The following is a 25,167-nucleotide window of genomic DNA, read 5'->3' as shown; positions in this document are numbered from 1 at the left end:
TAACTTGTTTTGTCAGAAGTATTGTGTACTCAGTGATGAGATTCCGGGTGCTCTAGGATTTTAAAAATCTTCATGAGAAAAGCAACGGAAGATGAGGGTGAGATACTTGCTATTTATTTTTATATTATTCATCTCAGGAGAAGTCTATGCAGAAGGTAAATTTAATTCTTTTCGTATTCCTTATTCTCTCAAATGTAAATAGAAAACTGAGAGTCTAACTGTCATATTACTTTAATTTTAACCTGATATTTTATTTCAATATACCAATTTTGTAACACATGTTTTAATTAAATGTAATAATGTTTTAAAATTTTGTTACTGTTTTTTTGAACAAAACTGGTATGGTATTTTTATAGTAGTGTAACTTGGACAATCAAAGCAAACTTTATTTCTCTAGATTTGTGGGCATAAGGAGGCAGGATCTAATGACTTTAAAGGGTTTACTGGTTAAAATACAGCAGTTTGGAAGGCGTGTATTTGCCTTAATTGTAGTTTTAGGTAAGAATCCATGCATAATATTAATACTTGCATAGTTTAGTTCTTTCCTCTTATAGCAAGAGTTTAATTGGGAAATTTAAAGAAGAACAAAGTCATCAGCAATATTTCTACTCATGGTGTTCATTGTCTGGAGCTATGAAGTAGCAATTACTTTGAGGGTAATATAGTTGATTATAAAAACAGGAGCACTGGGGGAGAGAAAGGCTACAGAGGTGATTCTGTCACAGCAGTGTTAAAAATCAAATTGTCCAGAGATATCAGTACTGCAGATTTGCTATTACAGTTCTTTGTGTGTAGACTCCCTAGAGTGTAAACCAGGTTTGGGTGAAAGGTGGGCAGTGTCCAGTGAGAATTACTAGTTATGTGGTCAGTGTTATAAGATGGTAAGGTTAGGTTAGGCGGATGAGTCAGTGCCCAGCGAGAGTGTCTCTAAATTACATTTATAATTATAAGTGTGTTTTAGTTGACTAGTTTACACAATTTTTTTTTACCAACAATATTATTCAGGTGAAACTATGTTACTCTCATTTCATACAAAGAAAGCAAGTAATCTGCTTGCACACAGGAGCAATATCCCTGTGCTGGTCACAAGGCCAGTTGAGAACCTCATGGATAAGGACTGAATTAATTCTACCCTTGATCTCTCTCAACTTCCATTTCTCCCAGGACCCACTCTAGGGTTTTGGCATGTTCTTACATATGAAAATAGCTTAGTAAAATATGTATTTTTAAAATGAGTTTTGCTATTGTTTGATGTAGGGTCATAGGTGCTACAGTAGAGAGAGAAGCTCTCCAACAAGTTGCTAAGCCTTCATTTTCCAAAGGAGCAGAGGGGTACAGCCTTCTCGGGAAGACTGACACTCGGCTAGCTCACTCCAGTTACTTTATTCAAACACATGCAAGGTTAATTAGGACTAGTAAAGGTCCCAACTACCTAAGTCATCTTGCTCTTGCTGCCTTTGAGAGCAGACAGCCTACATATATCTCAATACCAATGATTATGGATTGCCGTAGTCAGTTAAGTTACATTTAGTAGTCTACAAAAGACTCCTCAAGATCCAGCTGTCAAAAGGCATAAAGTAAGATAATTAAAATAAAAAATAGGAAGTCACAGAAATCTTAACATCCAAAGAAATATAGTAATAAATGTGAATAAACAGTGAAACTCCAGGTTTGCCAGAGTGCCTTAGGACCAAAGTCGGTGAAGCTGCAAACTCTCACGTATCGCATATACAGATTCTCCAGAAAAGCAACGTTTCTTCAAGGTTTAAACGGTCTCAAAACAATTTTTCAGCCTCTACTAATTAGCCCAAGCATAGCAAAGGCTTTGCTGAAATATTTTTCTCAAAGCCAGACACAAAGGCTTTACTCTACATATCACTATAGTTTGCCCTCATAATAATGAAACCTTACTGTAGACTTTTATCTTCCAAATGTTTTCTCTTATGAGATACTGTTATTTCCACATTGTTTTCAACTGTTGTAGAATTTCATGTTTTATTTATCTGCTGTTATAGTGATGGGCATATAGTTATTCTAATTCCAACTCACTCATGAATAGCTCTGAAATCAGTATGGCTGTGTGATCAATCACTTCATCTCTCTTACTTGTGCTGGACTTCTATGGTACTTAAAACAGAACACTTTGTAAAACAGTATATTATCTCTGCTTCAGAGCTTATAATCTCCCAAAAATTAATGTGATGTTCTTGCCTCTTATCATCTTCATGAATACTTCAAGTTATCCTATGTGGGGGCATGTTGTTGTCTAGTGAGATTATCTCATTGTTGCTTCTTCCTAGTCCTTGCTTCTTAGTAAGTTTTCACGTTTATTCCTATATTTCTTTGGATGTTAAGACTTTTGCAATTTTCTTTATTTTTCTAATTATCTTGCTTTGTGCCTTTTTGTAGCTGACTTTGGGGGAGCCTTTTGTAGACGATTAAATGTAACTTCTTGGTAGTTTTTGATCTTTCAAATCCCTTGTCAAACATGTGTATTTTTCATGGACAATGAATTACAGAGTAATTCTTGACTTTGATATTATAAAATACATTATTTGTCTCACAGTTTCTGTTTTCTTCTTGAACCTCAGAAGCCCATAATGTGGTTGATGCCCCTGGAATTATACAATATAGGAGCTATACTGTCATGAAGAAAATGTAAATGTCTACATTTATTGTATTTATTAGTTCTTTCCCTAAAACTATTCTGCTATTTTATATATTTGAGATTTTTTTTCTCTTGTGTATTTTCATGTTCATTAGAGTCTTTTGCCTCTTCTTCTGTAACTCTATTTTTTTTCTTCTGGTCTGTATTGCCAATGTCTTTCCTTATGTGTTTAGGATACTGGTCAGGCAGTTGTGAAGTTATTTACAAAGCATGTTTCATCTAATATTGATTTTTTAGTCTGTTGACTCTTTTATCATGATGACTTCCTGACTCTTTTCTGGTGAGTTTCCATTCATCAAGGCATGTTTGTTACCTCTGCTGGTGCTGGGAGAGCATGTCCAGAACAGGGGACATGAGGCATATCCCACGACAGTCTACCCATTGTCTCTGTCCATAACAGTGGCCCTTGGGATCATCACTGTTCTCCATGATACAGCTATTTTGGGTCTTTCCATTGTAAACTCCTGGTTCTTGGGAATGGAAAATGCTAGAATTCTCAGGGACCCTACTGCATGTGTTTCATTAGATGCTGGCAGTACTATGGTGCCAATGATTTTTGTTCTGTTTTCCTCAGCCCTGGATGGCACTGCCATCATTTTCTGTCTAAGTCAGCAAACCACAGAGTTAACAACTTCTTTATTATGGCTTACTTTGCCTCTTTAATAAATCACATGATTTATATGCAACTAGGTTCTTTCACTCACTGTTATGCTTTCGAGGATGATTTGAAAATTGTGGGTTTCTATCCAGTTCATTGTGTGGTGTCATTGTCTAAATTCATGGTTCTCAACCAAAGAGTCAAAATCCGATATCCTGCATATCAGATATTTACATGATGATTTTTAACACTAGCAAAATTATAGTTATTAAATAGTGACAGAATAAATTTTTGGTTGGGATAGCTACAACATGAGGAACTGAAAATATTAAAGGGTTGCAGTATTAGGAAGGTTGAGAATCACTGGTCTAAACTGCGCCATTATCTTTTCTGCCATTAAAGGGAACTTAGACTTTTTTGCAGTCTGATGCTGTTATAAACAATGATCACATAAAAGTGCTGTCTCTGTGAACTCACTCTGTGTCTTTCTATGAAGTGTCTCATATGGATTTTGCTTTCCTAACTATCTCCAGTGTGCTTTCTTGTGTGTGAGAGGTCCTGTTTCTTCAGTCACTGTGAGAACTGACCTGTTCCTTTCAAACATTTTATCAAACATTGTAGTGGTATTACAGTAATGTAATGGCGGTCTGATGTAAATTTCCCAATCACAAATCAAGCAAATTATTTGCTCCCTGGCCACTTAGACTTTCTGGTTGTCAAAGTTATTGTTGAAACTTTTTATTTTAATTCACTCTATGCTCCTTTTGTAAAAGAAAGGCCACTTATTTCACAGTTGTGTGAGTTTCTGTATCTCAGCGACCTCATTTGTTCTGATGTGGCAGACCCTAGTCACACAGCTTGGCAGCCTGCATCTCTGGGTCCCCATTTCTTGGTTCATTCAACTTCAGATAGAAATTAGTTGGTAAAAAGTTGTGGGAAGGTCTCAAAAACAAAAAATTGAATTTGAATTTACATTCATAAAATGATGGGCCGGCAATGTACTAAATAGTCTAAGCAGCCAGAGATCATTCAAACTATATAGGTGGAGGTGTATAGTATATGCAAATTTTAATTACTTATTAAGAGATTGGAGCATCTGTGGGTCTTGACATCTCCAGGGGAGCCTTGAAATCAACTGCCTGCCAGTAAACTGTTAACTTTATGGCTACTGAGCATGGAAACATTGCTGAACCAAGGACAGCTGTTCTGTGAGTGAAATTCCTGCAGGACTGAAAGAGTAAGAACAAAGAATAGAAAATATTTTAACACCTTAGATTAAATAAAAACCTATGACTAAAACAAACTAAGCTTTTATTTTTACTTCTACTAATGTAACTTTCAGAAAGGTTAAAATTGCATATTGCATATGTGATGTCATGATGTGTCTATGAGAGTGTTATTCTGCAAAGCCAGAACAGGTTTCCAAGATGAAATTACCTGTTAGTTATTGTGTGCAACACAGCTATTCAGAATTTCCAGCAGATATAAAGAGGGGAGGGCATGATATTAGATATTTAGATCATCATAGTATCACTTCTAAACTTACATTATGAAAGTAAGTGCACACAGACGAATCTGCAAAAAAAAAAATGTTTAGGGATGTTGTTTGATCATAGGTTTCATGGGTTTACATGTTTTTCCATTTTCAGCTTGAGTTTTCCTCATTTCAGAGAAGCAGTGTGATCTTCCTGCCGTGGAAAATGGACGGATTGCCCAGTATTATTATACATTTAAAAGCTTTTACTTTCCAATGAGTATAAACAAAACACTATCATTCTTTTGCCTGGCTGGCTATGCAACCGAAAGTGGGAGGCAAGAAGAGAAAATCAGGTGTACAGCAGAAGGCTGGTCTCCAAAGCCAAGGTGCTTCAGTAAGTCAGTGCACGCTGTCAGCACAATGCTTCGAAGCAAGCTCCTGGGAAGACAATGCTTATCCATATTAAATGTGAATGGTGGTTAAGCTTTGTATATATAATAATAAAATTCTGTTACAAAATACCACATATGAAATTCTGTAAATGATGCTTTTATATCAAAAAGTCACTTGATTTGTTTTTTAAAGAGCACTTTAAAGAGTGAAGACTGGGTTCATAAGGGATGAGGCATTCTAGTGCATTTTCATGTGTATACTTACCACTCATCTGCATGCCCACTTTTCATTTTCCTATCCAGTGAAAGCTGCAGTTTTCTGCATAGCAACTTCAGATTTGTGAGTGGTATCATAATGGGCTCATTGCATTGCTTCACTGCATGGTGTGTCCCTTTATCCTTGACTTCCCTGGCCTTAGGTAAAATGTCTTAGGTCGAGAGTCCCCTGAACTCCTGTCTTCTAGAGTAAAGGGCTTACATTATGTCCTTTCCAGTCAGAAGAGGAGTTTTGGTATGGTAGTAGCTGTGGCTGATATACCTAGTAAACAGAACTACATAAGATATTCATTCTGTGACTTCAGGACAGACTAGAATTTAATTTAACATTTTTCTATTAATATAGAACATAGATCTATAATATAAATCTCACTATAACATCATAGAAGGAAGTCATAACTTTGAAGTTGCTCTCTTAAGAAATAGGACTTTGTAGACATTGGCACGAGAGTATAATGGTGAAAAGGGAATCTCTACAGTCAACTGACTGCATGTGATTTTAGCACCACCCCTATGAAAGTGATTTGAAAATTCTCAGCCTGATTTTTATGCAAAAAAATGGAGTTAATACTGATCTAGTAGAAATTATGATTACTGACAATTAGTGAAAAGCTATTGGTGCGTTTCCTAAAAGAAGATGTGGTAAGACTAGGAGTGGCTATAAAAACTGCAATTTGTAAAAACAAAAATAGTTAATTGTACATGAAAGGTTATGTCTCACCTGGTCCCACAGCCATTCAGTCCCAAAGAAATACACAGAAGCTTATATTAAGAAAAAACTGTTTGGCCTATTTGTTCATACTTATTATTAAACAGCTCTCACAATTTAAATTAACCCATAATTCTTGTCTATATTAGTCACGTGCCTTGGTACCTTTTATCAGTGAGGCATTCTCATCTTGCTTGCTCTGTGTCTAGCTGGTTCCTGTGTCTCTCTTTTCCTCTCCCCCAAATGCTCTTAGTCTGGTTGTCCCACCTATACTTCTGCCTGGCTACTGGTCAATCAGCATTTTATCAGATAAATACAAGTGAGAAATTCTTATAGTGTACAAGAGCATTATTCCACAACAGTTAATGTCAAACTGAATACATTTCTAAAGCAATTTTATGCAGGGCACGTAAGGTGCTTCCAAAATTAAACTGTATCAGGGAACTATAAAGTAAAAATTATCTTACTCCTCAAAGTTCCAACTAAGAGTAGCATTGTATGTTTGTGTTATTTTTCAGTTTAGAAAAGCATAATCTGAATTTTTCTATTAGGCAGATTGCCATCGTAATTCTGTCACGACACTAAAGCACCTTTACTTTTACAACACAGAAAAATGCCTGAAGCCTGACCTAAGAAATGGTTATGTCTCTGATGGGAAAGTATTGTACAAAATTCAAGAGTCCATGCGCTATGGTTGCACTTCAGGATATAAAACCACAGGAGGAAAGAATGAGGAGGTTGTCCAGTGTCTTCCTGAAGGATGGTCTTCTCCGCCGTCCTGCAGGAAGGAGCAAGGTGAGCACACAATAGTGTTATTTCCTGAAGTAAGTATAAGATCCTATGAGGTTATGTGTCACTCAAGAGACAGTTTAATCTGTATAATTGATTTCCCACTATGTCTCTTCTATGTGAGGAGGTGAGAGTACTTTGCTTTTCTCACATGCTTGGTATTTTCTTAATCCACGTGTTCTCAACTGCAGCAGATCACCTGCCTCATCAGATCTTACTTTGGACTAATAATATCGAGCTGAGATGCTCAAAGTGAAAGAACCCTACAAGGTTTTCTGTATAATGAAATGCAAATATTTTCAATTATAGATAATTTGGCAGCATAAGTTGTTTAAATTATGCAAATCAAATTATTTCTTAATCAAATTATAACTTAATCAAATTGTTTCTTCACAAGACTTCATCTAAAATGAGGTCTTTGGTTAAGTACAATGGATCAATATTTCAGAGTAAGAGACTGATAAGATAGTTTACACAAATATGAAATGGGAATCACAGAGGCAATGGCAAAGTGATGTTTTCAATTTTGCAGCAGTTGGCTTTGCCACATATTTTTCATGTTCAGTGTGATGCCATTTGGGACTTTTTAATATTCTAGGGTATTGATGGGGTTTATCAAAGATCATAAGATAAATGTTTAACATTTCAGAGACGTGCTTGGCCCCTGAGTTGTATCATGGGAATTATTCCACGATGCAGAGAATATTCAAAGTGAAGGACAAAGTGCAATACTCCTGTGCTGCTGGCTACTACACCGCCACGGGGAAGCAGGCTGAGGAGGCAGAGTGCCACGCACATGGGTGGTCCTTCACACCACAGTGCACCAGTAGGTTCTCACTTCGGTAATGACTTCTTCGCTGCAGAGGTTCAGCTCATATAAGTTGTCCTGTCAGTAACATTCCATGCATCTTAGCTCTGTTTTCGGCTGTAATTTAATTAATAGACTTGCTCATTCAAGTTCTCAAACAGGAGAACCTCATTGTAGCTATTGTAATTCAATTCATGTAAACCTGCTGATATTTAACAAGATAAAAATGTATTAATAAGCTAATAGAACAGAATATAGCTAATATTTTAATATGGATTGTAAATAGTAGTAAATTTCTATTAGGAAAATAAACATGCTTTGTTATTTTTAATCTCTTCTTTCATTTTTTTTCAGAATTAATGTGCTCTTCTTTGAGAGTAATAGAAAATGGCTATTTTCATCCTGTAAAGCAAACCTATGAAGAAGGAGATGTAGTCCAATTTTTCTGTCATAAAAATTATTATTTAAGTGGATCTGATTTAATTCAGTGCTATAACTTTGGCTGGTATCCAGAATCTCCCATATGTGAAGGTATTTTTTAAAAATTTCATGCTTAAAAATTAGCTTTAATTTCTATGATCTCTGAATGATCACATCTAATTCTAGTTACAGAACAATTTTTAAAATAATCATTTCATAGCAAGTCAATGAATTATTCTATCTAAAAAACTAAGCTTTGTATGCATTTGTGTAGTAAGTGTTATCTGTTGTATTTAACATGCATATATGTGTGTGTTGTGTGTGCATATGTCTGTGTGGGTGCATGTGTGCATGTGTGCTTGTGTGCACATGGACGCTAGCAGTTAGTGCCAGGTTTCTCCTTTGGCCCCCTCTCCTCCTTAGTTTTTGAAGACAGTTGTAACATGAGGGCTGGCTTGTTGGGGTTTCTGTCCCGCCCAGTACCCCACAGCTGGCAAGTCCCAAAGAAAATGACAGAGTCTACATTAGGTTATAAACTGATTGGTCCATTAGCTCAGTCTTCTTATTAACTAATTCTTACACCTTACGGTAACCCATAATTCTTGTCTTTGTTAGCCATGTGGCTCAGTACCTTTTCCTGCGGGGCAGGTTACATCTTGCTTCTCTCTGTGGTCTGGGCAGGAATGGAGGAATGGGCTTCCTCCTTCCTATCTTTCTCCTGTTCTCATTGCCCCGCCTCTACTTCCTGTCTGGTTGACCCGCCTATACTTCCTGCCTGGCCAGTCAGCATTTTATTAAAATACATGATTGACAGAATACAGATAATTCTCCCACACCATACAGTCCTCTCATTGCACCTGAGTTTATTGAATTGGTTGGTTTGCTTAGGTAATGAGCATCAGGTTGCTTCCATCTCTGCCTCCCTAGTGATGGATGATAGGCACCTGTCACTGTGCCTAGCTTTTACACATATGCTAGGAATCATACATAGGATGCTCCCCGCCCCCTCACTTTTAAGACAAGCAACTTTATCAGTATCACTATATCCCCAGCCCTATGTTTAATATTTTAAAGCCTCTGTCATACATTTTCAATCTGTAGCTGGATGAGACACTATCTTAATTGGTCACATATTTCTTGACGTGAAAATCCATCTCCAAAATAATAAAATAAGAAGCATGGAGAGCAGAAGAATACTAACCTTAAGGGGAAATGAGAAATGGGGTCTATTATTTAGTTAGAGCAGTCCAGACATATAATAGCTAAGGTTTGATTTATATCACTGCTTGTGTTCAAAGGAGTACTATGATTATCTGCAGAAGATACCAGTTCATAGCCATATCGGGGCCTCATGTGCCAGAGGAAACTAAAGTACCAGTGTGTGAGAAAGCGGTCAAGATTTTGATTAGTACTCTGTGAGAGAATTCTCTTGTCTATATTTGTAGAAATGACAGATAATATTTGAACTGGGTCTGAAAAAGAAATAGAAATCTGAGGATTTGGTGAGGTATGAGAGGCAAAAGATGCGATGGGCACCATTTCTGCTGTATTATAGGAAATAATGTTATTGTTGACAGGCAGGTCCACGACCTGGGAATAGAACAGAAAAGTGTGATTGAACTAGATGCCAGCAGGAAGGAAAGGGGTGTCTGGACAAGACATGGATGGCAATGCCTGTACCTATCATAACTCTGCAGTGCAGTGAGCAATTGCTTTGAAGTTTTAGCAACTTTCTAGTTGAGCCCAACAGCCTTGGTATAACAGTATGAGGGTTATTAGCAATTTGTCTGAAGCATATTGTCTCAAAAATGCATGACAAATTCATTGCCTGTTCTGCACCCCACCCCAAATTAACATGGCATTATATCTGTAGTTTTATAAATATTGTTATCGTGTGTAGAAGAGTAATATATTGAGCTATATACTTCCCAACCTTAGATATCCTCATCCTAAACCTAGAGCCAGCATAGTAAACTTACATGGCAAAGAAGTACAGGTGGATAGGGGCTGGAGAGATGGCTCAGCAGTTAAGAGCATTGCATGCTCTTCCAAAGGTCCTGAGTTCAATTCCCAGCAACCACATGATAGCTCACAACCATCTGTAATGAGTTCTGGTGCCCTCTTCTGGCCTGCCGGCATACATGTAGACAGAATATTGTATACATAGTAAATAAATAAAATTTAAAAATAAGAAGTACAGGGGTTGACTAAAGATCTTGAGGTGTGGATATTATCTGAAGTTATTTATTGGTCCTTAAATACAATGTCAGGTGTCCTTGTAAAGGTGTCCGGAAGGGTACTTGACAACAGAAGAGGAAGCTGGATATGGAAATGGCATGGCTTTACTGGCTGATGAGCTGTACTAATGCCAACTTGAAGGTTTGGCTTGACAGCAGTACTTGACATTCACTGTGGGTGTTGGTCGGTTCTGTGTTTTACAGGCTGGTGAGCCAGTCTTGCTGACTTTTGACTGAAGTAGTCCTCTATCCCTTGCCTTCTGGCTTCCTTTCTTTGGACTCTGATAGTGCAGCAGGTTGATTCATTAAAGTCAGTAGGGAGAGGGTTTTTCAGGAAGAACGGCATTGTGAATTTATGTTGGCCATGTAACATAACCACATACTAATTCACCATCTTGTTTAAGAGACAATTGACAGGTCCCACTCATGGAGAGGGATGCCGTGTCAGAGAGCAGTAAGAAAAGGGTTTTCCTGCTGCTTGTCTACCATGTTTTCTATGGTTCTTTGCACCATAAATATTACCAACAAATCTTTATAATTTTTTTGTAATTACTTGACTAAATAGGCTGATATTTTTACATAAGGAAGAAGAAGTCGATGTCCTCCTCCACCTGTGCCTCTACATTCCAAAATAGAACCACATTCAACAACTTACCGCCATGGGGAAAGAGTGCGCATAGAATGTGAACTTAATTTTGTGATTCAGGGTTCAGGAGAACTACTCTGTGAAAATGGAAAGTGGACAGAACCTCCAAAATGCATTGGTTGGTAACATTTTTTTAAAGTTAGTTTGTATTAATATTTTAAGTGTTTAATAATGGATTGTATTGGGACATTCTCATGCGTATGTATCACTGTCACTTGCTCTATTCACAGTCTGCCCTGTGCTACTCTCTTGACTTGGCCAAATCCTGACCCAGGGTCTCCTAAAATGCTTATGTCGCTCAGTGGTCTCTTCCTTTCACTGTACCTCCACAGAAGAGAAAGAGAAGGTAGCCTGTAAGCAACCACCCTCCATTGAAAATGGCGCTGCACAAACACACTCCGAGATTTACTTCAGTGGAGATAAAGTGACATACAGGTGTGAAGCGGGCTACCATCTCCGGGGATCAAGTACAATAACTTGCAATCGTGGCCAATGGATGCTGCCACCTGAGTGTGTTGGTATGTGTGTTACTTCTAATATTTATGCCTACGGAGCTCTTTTCATCTGTTCAATCTGTTTGTGCAAGGCCAGATGTTTTTGCAAATGTTTAGAGACACATATCTATTAAATCTACTGTGAATTTTTATGTATATAGATGTATCTGGAGAATTTAGACCAAATTAATAATTCAGAACAGAAACATCACTTAAAGTACATTATTACTAGGCTATTGTAGAGTTAGCTCCACAGTCTTGCACTTTAATTGACCACACATGTGTTAGGTGCATTTTATTAAAGAAGTAACAGATGTGTAGTACTCCATTGTGTAAGTGTACTACATGGCAGAAAAAAATAATGACATCTTGAATTCTGCAGGAAAATGGATGGAGCTAGAAAACATCATTTTGAGTGAGGTAACCCAGACACAGAAAGACAATTATTACATGTACTCACTCATAAGTGGTTTTAAAATAAAGCAAAGAAAACCAGCCCACAAATCACAATAGCAGAGAACTTAGACAACAATGAGGACACTAAGAGACTTATATAGATCTAATCTACATGGGAAGTAGAAAAAGACAAGATCTCCTGAGTAAATTGGAAGCATAGGGACCTTGGGGGAAGGATGAAGGGGAAGGGAGAGGCAGGGAGAGGAATAGAGAAAAATGTAGAGCTCAATAAAAAATCAGTAAATTGCTGAAAAAATAAAGAAGTAACAGATGGATGTAGGGTTAAGGGTTGGCCATGAGTATGACTGCTTCCCCTTCGCATGCGTGTACTGACACTTTCTCCTTCTCTGCAGGTAAATCCTGCTGATTAGAATTTTGCATCTTTTAAACCTTGCAACTTAAAGAAGCACACCCTTGATTTTGATATTACTCAAGGGTATCACAAGACTAAAATCACCCCCTTCCTACCATCTTTCTCATGTTTTGATTAGATATTGAAAAAATTCCCCAAACATACCTATCTATTACATAAGAAAAAATGCTACAAAAGAGGATAAAAGCATTAACTAAAAGAGAGAAACTGGGAGAGAGTATATCTTTCATTCACATGTTAATTGAGAATAGGATTGAAGAGGAGAAGGAAGAATACCAGAGTGGATGATGCCCCGGTGCAGTTTTAGAGTGGACCTTGACCCTTAGGATCTTTCCAAGCATTTAAGAACATCCTTATCACAGCCGCTTTACCGTCAAGGAAAGAGGAAACATACCTGAATTTGTTCTTGCTATATGTTCTTAATACATTTTAAAAAATACTTAAGCTAAAACCTTTGGAATTTCTGATTAACTTAGAAACAGTTGTATAGGTGATAGTACAAATATTGAGATCATGTTTGGGATAACTATCATTGTACAGTTATGGGTTTACTCAACTCCTTTTCTTAGAAAACAATGAGAACTGTAAGCCTCCACCTGAAATAGCGAACGGTGCTGTTGTTGATGGGTTACTGGCAAGTTACACAACAGGATCCTCCGTGGAGTACAGGTGCAATGAGTATTACTTATTGAGGGGATCAAAAACATCTCGCTGTGAACAAGGAAAGTGGTCATCTCCACCAGTTTGCTTGGGTAAGCAAGAGTACACATACGCGAATTTATTTCGGCAGTATTTTTTAAAATAATGTTTGCGCAAGAAAATGCATTTTCCCTGCTTTATTTAAGCAGGAGACTTGTTATATCCTAGTATGGATCTACATAAGTGTTTTGCATATTAATTTTATTGTTAAAATGTGCATAGCATATAATTGGTCACTTTTGACGAAGTTATTGTACAATCCAGTGACTTTGTGCCCAGTTCCTTTGTGTGCCCTGTTCTGCCTGGCTGCAGATCTCCCCTCTGTAGACCTCACTATCTTTACATGTAGTGCTACCAGATCACCATTGGGAGAGAGGGGCACCTCTTTTTTGTCAGGGTTCATTGCTGATGTCTTTGATCCACTTCCTTCCTCACTCAAATGGTCACCTTTGTTACTCTCAATTTTGTTAATCTTGTTTGAGCTAACTGTTGTTAACGAGTTAGACCATATACATAATATTGTCATACACAAACATGAACACAACACAAATATGGTTTATTCTTTGTATGGGACATGCTTTTTCCACTTAAAATGTAATATAAATTTTACTGGTGTTTTTATGTCTGCATAGTATTTCGTAATGTCTGTTCACCATAAATAATTCAAATAATCACTTCATTGACATAATTTACTGTTTAACATTTTTACATAACAATAAATTTTGCAGCAAGATATTTTTGTAGTTAAAATGCTTATTATCTTTTAAAAAGGCTACTTACTTAGTTTTTACTCTCTTATTTTCTTGCTCTCTCTCTTATTTTTTTTTTTTTTTTTTGGTTTATTGAGACAGGGTTTCTCTGTAGTTTTTGGTGCCTGTCCTGGAACTATCTCTTATAGACCAGGCTGGCCTCGAACTCACAGAGATCCGCCTGCCTCTGCATCCCAAGTGCTGGGATTAAAGGTGTGTGCCACCACCGCCCAGCTCCTTTTATTTTCTAACATCTGAAAAAGTTTCTTTTTTTAAAATATTTATTTATTTATTATGTATACAGTATTCTGTCTGTGTGTATGCCCGCAGGCCAGAAGAGGGCACCAGACCCCATTACAGATGGTTGTGAGCCACCATGTGGTTGCTGGGACTCGAACTCAGGACCTTTGGAAGAGCAGGCAATGCTCTTAACCTCTGAGCCATCTCTCCAGCCCCTGAAAAAGTTTTCCTAATTGTAGAATCATCATTCAGATATTTATTTCTGGTTTATAACTTTTCCATTAAGGAACTGATGTTACATTTTCTTAAGCTTTTTTTTATTAAACTTTGGATATTTTTATTATCATGCTATTGTTAATCTAATAATTACAGTAATTTTAATTTTGTTTCTTGAAGTATAACTTAGGCAGATTTTAGTTTTCTGGTGGCTCAGGTTTGTTATTTCCTGAATCATTTGTCATCACTTAGCTTTTGTTTCCTACTTTCATGTGTACTCTAGCAATATAATTTATATTAACCATTGAGATCACATACATTAGAAATATTTTTCTTGATTCTATTATTATTTATAATGCTTTAAAGCATAGATATCTTCAGTTTTAGCCTTCGTTGCTTTTACACTTCAAGTCATTCTGAGAATGCTGTGCCTATCAAATCAAATCAAATACACCTTTAACTACAGCTTTCTGTTACTATTATATTGTCATAAATGCTTTGGAATTGAGTTTTTGGCGATGTAATTGATATTTTGTTTAACTGAAATGTAGTCTCTCTGTGGACAGAGACTAAACTAAGATGGCAATGAAACAACTTCATTAGGAATAACAAGATTTCAAAAAATTCCCTTCTGCTCCTGGAACAATCACCATAAGACATTCCGGCCTCACACTAATGAATCAAGGCATACACTGTGCAAGGGTCACCTTTGTGAGTGGGAGCGGGGTACGAGGAGGAGAGAGTCCTGCCATCTCGTTATCTGTTAGAATTGGCAGGTCGTCCACTGCAGGCTCAAACAGCTGCATAAGGGGTGCAGTTTTCCATCCATGTCAGCGTTTAGCGTGAGTCTCCCTAACATCTCCTTGCCCATTTCCTTGTTCTCCCAATGCCCCACCAATACTGCTTCCTTTATCTTTGCTATAGTTTCCTTTTGGGCTCTTTATATTGATTTCTTCCTCCCATCCAAAAACAAGATTCAATCCTTAAAATCCTTGAGCAAGTATACTTCTCATTTAGGATTACCGGAATCTTCTTACTTAGGAGGACATACCCCTTTCCTTCAGCCTTTTGATAGCACTTCCAATACACCCCCCTTAACTGACAGTGCAGCTGTCAGGTGGTTACCACCCACAGCAATTTATGTATTTATTATATTTGTGACTCATTGTGGGGATTTCCGTTTCAGTATGAGCTCTATGAGTTCTTATGGATGGGTATGTACTGAATGGCAGTTTCTCTTTAAACATGTATAAATTAAATGCACTTTCTGTTTCAAGGTCAGTAGTTAATTTAAAAATATGTTTGACATTTTAACTTTGAAAAACTAGTTGATTTAAATCTATAACCTCATGAAAATAAGGAGTATATAACTAATTAGTTTGGCAGTCATAAAGAATGGATTTTATTATTGATATTATCATGTCATGGGCCTGTGGTTTAAGACTAGATAGAGTAACTTGTTGCCGAGCCTTGAGACAACGAACTGCCAGGACCTTGTTGTGGTGGGAAAGCAAGCCCACTCCCCTCTCGTCCACCGAGGAGATCCATCATGACTCTCTTGTGGCTTGGACTCCTGCAGCTGGAGCAAGGGCACATAAAATGTTTCTTATTCTGCCCCTCCACGCAGCTCTGTTGCCCTAATTCCAAACCAGCTCTGAGTTGGGTTCAGGCTTCCTATTCAAAGGCTCCCAGCTAAGTGTTTCCAAGGCCAAACTCCCCAGGTCAGAATCCCCAGTAGTAAACCTATATATTATCCAAGAACACCCATGCCCTAGGAGAAAGTTATAAAAATAAGTCAATTCGTTTCGCCCCATGAACTCCTGTACTTGCCTGTGTGCTGAAAACTGGAGCCAAGTGAGACCTGAGTGTACTGGCTATTGTGGAAATATCCCTCATTGCCTGTCTGCGTCTCTACACGTGTTACTTCTTCATCTAACATGGATATGTGAGTTATAATAATGTTGAATGTCAGATGTATAATATTACTTCAGATTCCTATTGTAGTTTTTATTTTAAAATATATTATTCACATACTTGTCAGATGACTGATCGTTTTAAAAGAGCCTTTTGTTTTTCAGAGCCATGCACTATTGATGTGGATCACATGAACAGAAACAACATACAGATGAAGTGGAAATATGAGGGCAAGGTTTTACACGGAGACCTAATAGATTTTGTGTGTAAACAGGGATATGACTTGTCTCCGACAACCCCACTGTCTGAGGTGTCTGTGCAATGCAATAGAGGAGATGTGAGATACCCCGTGTGTGTTAGAAGAGGTGAGGAATAACACTGGGCATGTTGTTCGATTAGCGTCTTCAGCCTTATCTTCTAGCCACAGTTGGACATGGCCCTGTGTTGGACTTCTAGTCAGCAGACACACAGGATTTCCAATGAATGAGTGTTTGTGCAGTGAGAACGGAGAGGTTTCATAAATAACCCACGCTGTCCGAGGATTGATCTTCCTCATACAGAAGCCCTGTAAAGCTTCAGTCTGCTCAGGATTTTCTGGGGACCTTTGTCTGTTTAGGGCAGAATGTAAGGGATTTTATTTATTGCCTGGATCTAGGGCCTATTTCTTTTAGTAGAAGAAATGTAAGGTAACAAATATTGAAGGCATATGCTTTTGGCTTGACTAAGAAGGAAAATATTAAATTGTATTGTTAACATTTTGCTAGTTGTAAATATATATTCTAGCTTTACAGCATGACATTCTAATTTCATATTATGTCATGTGGCATGGTATTTGTTGTAGAACTATCTTTAATATTAGAAAGTATTGGTAATTACTTTAGTAATACTTTTATTTCAGTGAAATATTACAATTTATTTTTGTAGCAGTCATCAAGCACTGAAAGTTTATTGTAGCAATTGTAATCTGTAAAATAATTTTTCAGAATCTAAAGGGAGGTGTGCATCTCCTCCGCTGATAAGAAATGGAGACATTGTTAGTTCAGCATCCAGCTCCTATGAAAACGGCTCCTCCGTAGAATACCGGTGTTCTGAGAACCATTTCCTGCAAGGATCTAGGGAGGCCTATTGTGTAGATGGAGTGTGGACGACACCACCATTGTGTTTAGGTATGTACTGCTATACACCCCTCTGTTTCAGTCTGCCGTTGAGAGGTAATGTGACAGAGACATAACATTTCATTTTCTTTACTCGTTTTATTGATTCTCATATACAACCATTAGCTTCTGATTATCCTCTGTATTATGAATAACTATAGTCCATTTATTCTTACCAATTCTTATTAAGTGTAAACAGTAATTTACATACTATTCTATTGTTATGTTTTAAGATGATTAAGCCATAATGTCATAGAGAAATTATTATTCAGTGTGATTGATACTATAATACAAAATAGAAGAGAATATTCAGAATATATTATATACATGTATGAAATTGTCAAATAGCTAAATTAATTATTAAAAAGTAAAAAAAGGTTCTCAGACAAAGATAATGCTAATAATATGTTCAGGCCTTAAACCATATGTGGACTTACGGGACAGAGAACACTAACACAATATGTGGTGGAGAAAGCAATGTGCAAGTGTCCATAGGAATGGCCTAAAGAATAAAAGAACGAATGATAATGAGTCAGAAAAACTAAGGTTTCATGGTATGTGTCTTGTTGTCAGGTATCCAAAGAACGGCTGTGAATTCTTTGTATATTTAAATTTTTTCTCATTTTATATCTTTCAGTTTTTCTTTTGTACAGTGATGCTGTTTTCTTCGATGCACAAAATCAAAAGCAACTAAAATATTGCTGGTTGTCCTATGTAATTTTAAGACAGTACTCTTTTATCCATAAAAATATTTGCCTTTTTAACTCTTGTGGTCAACTTTCCTACCTTATAGAGCAAACTTTTGAAATTTATTTCTATTCTTTTTCATTTAATATATTTTGGTCATATCCATTCTTCCTCTTCCTCACCTCTACCAGTTCCCCCCATCTCCACCAACTAAGTTTTGTTTTTGTTTAGTTCATGCTTTGAGTATTTGGGGAAGGAAATGAAAGACTTAGAGAGAGATAATGAGACAGAGAGACAGTAAGAAGTGTATTCACTTATGAAGTAAAATTTTTCCATATTTTGATTTTTCAACCATCTAGATTTGTATTTTAAGTGTATTTCCTACATACAATGTATAGTTGGCTTATTTCAAAACATACAATCTGATAATATTTTTCTTTGTGGTAAAATATTTAAATCATTGGCATATAAAAATGTACTTACACATTTGGGTTATACAGTCATTTACCACATTCATAGATACTCTACCAGTTTTATAGTATTTTTCTCTTAATTTAAGGTTAAAATTAGTCTTTTTGTTTGATGATCTTATGAGTTTGCTTTTGCTATTCTCTGATTCTCCCATACCTGCTCTCATAAATTATATCATGACACTTTGATTTCTGAGATCTGATGCAAATCATTCGTTTATATTTTCTCTAAGACTTTAGGAAGACATTCGCTTACTCTTTCCACATGCTGTGTTAGTGTGCTGTGCCTTCTAAGTCTGCATGTAGTTTAAGTCCTGGAGACACTGTTAGCATTGTTTTTGTCTGACAATCTTGTTTCATTTTTTTGTGATTTAGTTATTTGACAATTTTACATGTTTTATGCTGTCTTCTGATTATGTTGCCCATCGCTCTTTCTTACCTTCTTCCCAGCCCTATTAACCCCCTCATTTCTGAAAGTCCCTTTGCAGATTCATGACATTTAGTTTTGTAACTTATTTAGTTTAGCCAAGGTCATCTGTGTGACTTTTATATTATATTGAAATATTTACTGGAGTCTGCTGGGGTCATTACTGGGCGTACAACTAAAGGCTAGGATTCCTCCCCTCTCTGAATCTATCAGTAGCAAATAGTCCAGCAGTGAGAGGTAGGGTCACAGAGACCCTCCTCCATCCAACCTGACTGTTGATGGGCTCATTCTTGTGCACTCAGCTCACACATCTGGAGCTTCTATAATTGCCTTGGCTGTGTCTACCCATGAGATGACATTTTGAAGCACTTCTCTCTATTTCTTTCTACACTATCTTCTCGACCATTGCCTAGGTCTTAGAGGGTGTGGTATAAATGGCTTATTTGATATCAAGTACTCATCCATCTATTTTCAGCACCTCATAGGAATTGGTGTCTGCATGTACCAACATTCACTGGAAAGAAAGGACTCAATGATTTGCACTGAGAGCAGCATATATTTTTAAGTATAAATATAAATGTAATGTTTAGCCAAGCGGTGGTGTCAAAAAGTTGATGTCTATCCAGGTGGTGGTGGCATGCCTTTAATCCCAGCACTCAGGGAGGCAGAGGCAGGTGGATTTCTGTGAGTTCGAGACTGCCTAGTCTACAGAGTGATTTCCAGGACAGCCAGAGCTACACAGAGAAACCCTGTCTTAAAAAACAAAACAAAACAAAACAAACAAACAAACAAACAACTTGATGTCTGTTGAGAAACTCAAATCTACCAAAGATTTAAAATGGACATTGTAGAAATGGAAATGTAGTAGCTAAAGTTTTCATAGTGCCCGAAGGTGCTATGCAGGCTTCCTGGGGAGGAGGGGCACATCAACAGGGTCACCAATCACTCAACTCTGCATATAGAATATAGGTGCACTGATTTGTTAGTGTCATGACTGTTTGGGGGTTAATAGCTGCTTTGCGATTGGATTTGAATCCTGATTCATGGCTAGTATTGTAATCCAAGCTGAAAGAAAGCCTATGGTTGGGGAGGTTACAGACCAAGTAAGGAACAGGGAAAGCCAGAAAAGACAGGACACAGGACATAAGTAAATACATAGATACTTCTGAACAACTTATGTTTACTTACCAGAACAAGAGGAGACCTTATTGCTGAAAGCATCACATATGTCAGATGCATGATTCAGGAAAAGCAAGCTAGCACTGAACTCGGAACTTCCTCCCTACTGGCCAGCGTTTATAGTCACCGAAAATACAATACTGGCTGCTGGTAGGGACATGAAGGATCTCATCCAGCTGTGAATTCTGTGGTCTATGACACTAACTTCTTAAATAAGATGTGCCAACTTGTAAAAAAGTGGCATTACTGTTATGGGGTAGCTAACGGCACTCTGATTAAATTTGAGTTAATTAATGCTTAATATAAATTAAACATTATATAATACAAAAATTATTTAGATGTGTACAATATAAATATAATGTATTTATATATTATATATTACATGAATATAATACATGTTACATATCACATATACAATATAATAATTATATATAAAAATATATAATCTCAGTGTAGCTGTGAAGCCTATCCTTGATTCGCTCTGTAGATCAGGCCAGCCTTGACCTCACAGAGTTTCACCTCTCTCTGCCTCCTCAGTGCTGGGATTAAAGGCATGCCACCACCACCTGGCTAGACATCAACGTTTTTGACCATAGTTATCACACATATCTCGAAGTCCCTATCCACAAAGACACAAATCTATTTCCTAGCCTAATTTACCATTATTTATATGATAATCAACTGAATAGTAAACATTATATGTGAACAAATTTAGGAGTTTAGGACTCCATGATCTTATTCCATGTAATACTTGTTCCGTCCTCTGGCTAAATGTTAGAATTGAGGTAGTTGAGCTTGGTCCAGTTGGAATTGGATGTTTGCTTTTTTATGGTTCTATGCTGAGACTTTCATTTCTATGCCTCCCTCTAGACTGGCAATAGTATCTGTGAAGAATGCGAAATATGCAGTGTGGTTGTCAGTCTAACTACCATGACTCATTCACCTGCAGCAGCTTCAAATCAATGAATACTTCAAAGGGATAAAGAAGAGCTTAGAGGATCAAGCTCAGTTAGCTACAGTCTGAACCTCTAAGTCACAACTCCAGACCCATTCATACTTCTTTCTGCTCTCAGCCCTGTGAGATTGTCAAAAACTTTGTCATATGCCTGTTATTGGTCATTTTACACATAGTCTTTCAGCTGAATTGAGAATCAAAAACACACCAAATAATTTTTTTCCTAGTGCCTTCAAATCATTGACTGCCTATGTGATTCTCAGTGCCCTGGCATATCTGTTTTAAAATGCTTTAGTTTTTGGTATATTTTTGGTTTTATATAGGGTTCTTGGTCATAGTGAAAGCAGAAAGTCTAAGAATCAATTTTAAATAAAACCTCAGGGTTTGTAAAACAGTGCTGTTTGGGGATTGTCTCTGGAATGAACTCACTGACACCAGTGAGAGTGGAAGAGATATGTATTCACAAGTGGACAGAAGCCAGGATATATCCTGAAAGACTTCAATTCCATGTCTAGTTTGCATTCTCCTTTTATATTCTAAACTTCAAGGCAGGGCGAGCAGGCAAGCCAATGGGACTGTCCAGAAGCATAAGCAGCTGCAAACTTGGAGGCTTTTGCTTTCAAAGACATATGTTACAGTTGACAGGGGTAAGCTTCTGTGATCAGGTGGCTAAGGGCAATGACCTATTGTGTTTCATCTAGCTTTCCAGGTTTTTGTGTTCTAGGTAGCAAAGTGAAGTCATGTTTGGCAATAAACAAATACAAACAAATCACTAAATATATCAGTACATTAGTATCTAACAATAGGTATTTTCTACTTTATTCTACTTCAATATTAATTTACATTGCAATTCAATTTGACCTTATTAAAATAATATTTAATGGAGAGTCTGAGATTCTATTGACCCTTTCCAATTTTTTACTTAGCATATTGATTTTAGTACGTCTCACATAACATATGAACTATAGATATTCAATGCATTCTTTAAAAGTGTCTGCATAAATTAATTTGTTCTATATTAACAATTTATTGTTAATGTGTTGCATTATCAACTCTGGACATCTTTAATCTACTTTTGAAGGTTTCCCTTGGTCTTAAGTCATTCAGGAGGCAAATGAGATGCAAAAAACCCTATTTTGAAAATTTTCAAAATGCTATTTTTATCATGGGGGAAAATCAGAGATGCCTTCCTATTTATATGTGTTCAAATTTTGTCATGCTTTATGTTAATATAAAGTTGAAGGAAAACCTGAAAACTTTCATTGGTTAGTGTGTAAAATAGAATCCAGTCTCTATATTCCTCAACTTGAAATTTAAAAAAGAGAAAACTGTCTGCTGCTTTGGATGGAAATAGGTCAGAGCATTTGGATTAGTGTTGAGAATCTAGCTTGTTTCTACATTGCCATCTTATTAGTAATTAATGTTTTATCTTGAAAATATTATATATGTATTATTTAATGGAATATTATATATGATGTAAATTATTTCATGGTATCAGACTTCTTTTGAAAATACAATAAAAATGGAAATTGTGTTTATAACTGACTATGCATATTGAAAATTAACCAATGGTAAAATATATGGTCTACTTACTACAGACAAAAAACTAATTCAAGGAACCTATGATGACAATGTGAATATGTATATGTATATATATGTGTACATATGTATACACACACATATATGGGCTTGCCGGGGTTTGAATACAGGACAGGCTTTTTCCCATGTTAGGTAGCCCTTTATCAACGAGTGACCTCTCAGATACATTTAAACTTTCTGAAGAAGCAAAGGAAAGGGACTGTAAAAGAATTTTTATAACTATCCAAGTATTCTTTTGACCACAGGAGGGAATGTCACATAGGTTCCTTTGACCAGGAGTGAACATATTTTCAGACTCCAACAATAACTCTGACTAGCTTGCTTGTCTCTCTATGTAGTGTAAGGTTATCCCATTTAGGTAACACTGAATGTAGTGTTTGTACAAGATGTTATCAATATAGTTTTCAACTTAACTTCTTGTGTTTGTTCAGAGCCTTGTCCATTGTCATTTGTTGAAATGGATAAGAATTATTTACAGCTGAAATGGAATTTTGACAATAGACCACTCATTCTCCATGGCGAGTATATTGAATTTATGTGTAAGAGAGATGCATACATAACTGAGACATCTATTGGTGGGTCCGAACTTCGAGTGCAATGTGACAGAGGAAGGCTGAAATATCCAAAGTGTACTCAAAGATAAAGGTAAGAAAATGTCCTTATGATATTTCTGTCAAATTTTATTCAAGAGATTTACTATTTTTAAATTCCATAAATATTGTGCTCTACAGTACTCTGTCTTTATGTCTATTAGAAAGGAAAATCATATTTTATTCAAATCTTAAACCCATAAATGCTGGAAACTTTTGAGTTTTCTGAAGTCAAATTGCTGTTGGCCATTTGATATCTGTGATATTTTGACAGTTGGAAAAGAAACACATTTTTATGTACAATATTTAAATGTGCAAAATTTGAGTCTTATATTTTGAAATAAGAAAAATAATACATTTATCAAACTTCTTACTGGTCATAAGTTCAGGTACAACAAAATTTTGGAAATATGTGGAAGTTGCAGATAATGAGACAGTCCTGGGAACTACACAATGATGACCTTTAAAGTGTATCTATGTGCCCTATACAAATGCTTAGTGTGTTTGCCTAGAAATACTCCTTATGTTTAATTATGATAAAATCGGAGTAGAAGATTTTTGTTTAATATTAAAAGTTTTGGGAACTGTGATCACCCTTTTGAAGATGGAAAAAAAGCAAGTAATTTGAAGAAATTATAAACTTGGTGTTCATATAGTAAGTGACATTAACAAACAGCATAAAGTTTTTTAAACGGAATCAGGAGGATGCTTTACTAAGCATGGTTACCTGCTCTAGGTGGGTTCTACTTAAGGCATTGCTCATATGAATTGTAATAGGCACTGAATTATGACTAACATTCTTTTACATTTTCTTCTCTTTGTCTCCCTTTCTCATCAAGGAGTCTGTCTTCTCAAGAAACTGTACAGACATAAAAGCAAATGGAAGAAAGACAAAGTGTATTTCAACATACCATGAATCCTGCATAAAATAGCTTTAGGAAGACTGTGCTGAGTTCGGTGTCCTGGCGTTTTATCTCTGCATAAAAATGTGCTCAATATTTTCCTTATTGATGAATCAAAGCAACAATACATTTCATATTAGTTTGATTTCACATTCAACCTGAACTTCATTGTTTTTTTTTTCACCTGATAAATTTGATTTAATCAGCAAATCCTTCCTATTTCCAGATTATGGAAAATACATTGTCTTTATTATTTTCATTAAAATTAAGGTTTTCTGTTACTTTTAATTCAATATTTATATTAATATCAGAGACAAACACACTGGAAAATAAGGCAGCTGCCACGATAAAGTGGAAGAATTACTTTATAAAATGAGGAAGAGACTACTTTTCAAAATGTAATTAAAGTTAACCCTAATATATGCTACAATCAAATCAAATTATAGTGTAGCATGCTATGTCCTTGTTCAAATAATGACTTTTGTTGTTTTAATAGTTTATACTTTCTGCACAACAGCTTAAGGTCAGAGAGTTGATGGAGTCATGCAGATTACATATTGTAAAAGCAGAGGTTCTGCAGGGAAAGCGATCATGTCAATTACCTAGTTTAGTGGGTCACCTGCAATAGCAACACTGCTACCTCCTTTCTCAAATAAGGGCTATATTTCCAGCTGTGACTTCTGTTCATTCGCAGGCATGTAACCTTATTATCAGGATCATGGTATCCCCATCAGGACTGGCTGTTAGCCCAAGAAGAGTTATCCTATTCTTTTACCTCCAGATGTTAGTTTCTTTTTTACAAGGTATTACTTAACCCCCAAGTTACAATTACATATCTTTTGAATTGTTATTGCAAAGCCTATTGATTTAATTCCAGTTTCTGAATTAATGAGAGAATAAAATAACTGAGAATGGATTCACATGAAGAGATGGCACAAAGGCAGGAATGCACTGCTAGGTGATTGGGGACAGAGTGGAGAATGAAAACGGGGATGCGAAGAGAATGGCTGGATTGGCTCGGTGAAGATCAGCAGAGACGAAAC

The 25,167-nt window shown here is 36.5% G+C and overlaps 1 protein-coding gene across 4 annotated transcripts; it reads left to right on the top strand.

The window, feature by feature from the left end:
• On the top strand, positions 1-24,412 carry F13b (coagulation factor XIII B chain). 4 transcript variants are annotated; one of them, XM_085688158.2, is made up of 13 exons: positions 58-155; positions 398-498; positions 4,937-5,137; positions 6,730-6,915; positions 7,559-7,735; positions 8,072-8,248; positions 10,959-11,138; positions 11,353-11,538; positions 12,913-13,095; positions 16,326-16,526; positions 17,145-17,327; positions 23,064-23,277; positions 24,062-24,412. In XM_085688158.2, exons 1-12 carry the CDS (start codon positions 73-75, stop codon positions 23,273-23,275), a joined length of 2,070 nt encoding a protein of 689 aa, XP_085544284.2. In that variant the 5' UTR covers positions 58-72; the 3' UTR covers positions 23,276-23,277; positions 24,062-24,412. The 4 variants fall into 4 exon arrangements, with proteins under 4 accessions (XP_048286923.2, XP_048286924.2, XP_048286927.2 ...); XM_048430966.3 differs by lacking the exon at positions 398-498 and having other exon boundaries at positions 1-155; XM_048430967.3 differs by lacking the exon at positions 398-498 and having other exon boundaries at positions 13-155; positions 4,916-5,137.
• Positions 24,413-25,167: the final 755 nt, after the last annotated feature.

This window comes from Myodes glareolus, chromosome 5, assembly GCF_982192425.1.
Source record: "Myodes glareolus chromosome 5, mMyoGla1.1, whole genome shotgun sequence".
NCBI lineage: Eukaryota > Metazoa > Chordata > Mammalia > Rodentia > Cricetidae > Myodes > Myodes glareolus.
The sequence above is the reverse complement of the archived record's forward strand: the minus strand, read 5'-3'. Positions and strand labels throughout refer to the sequence as shown.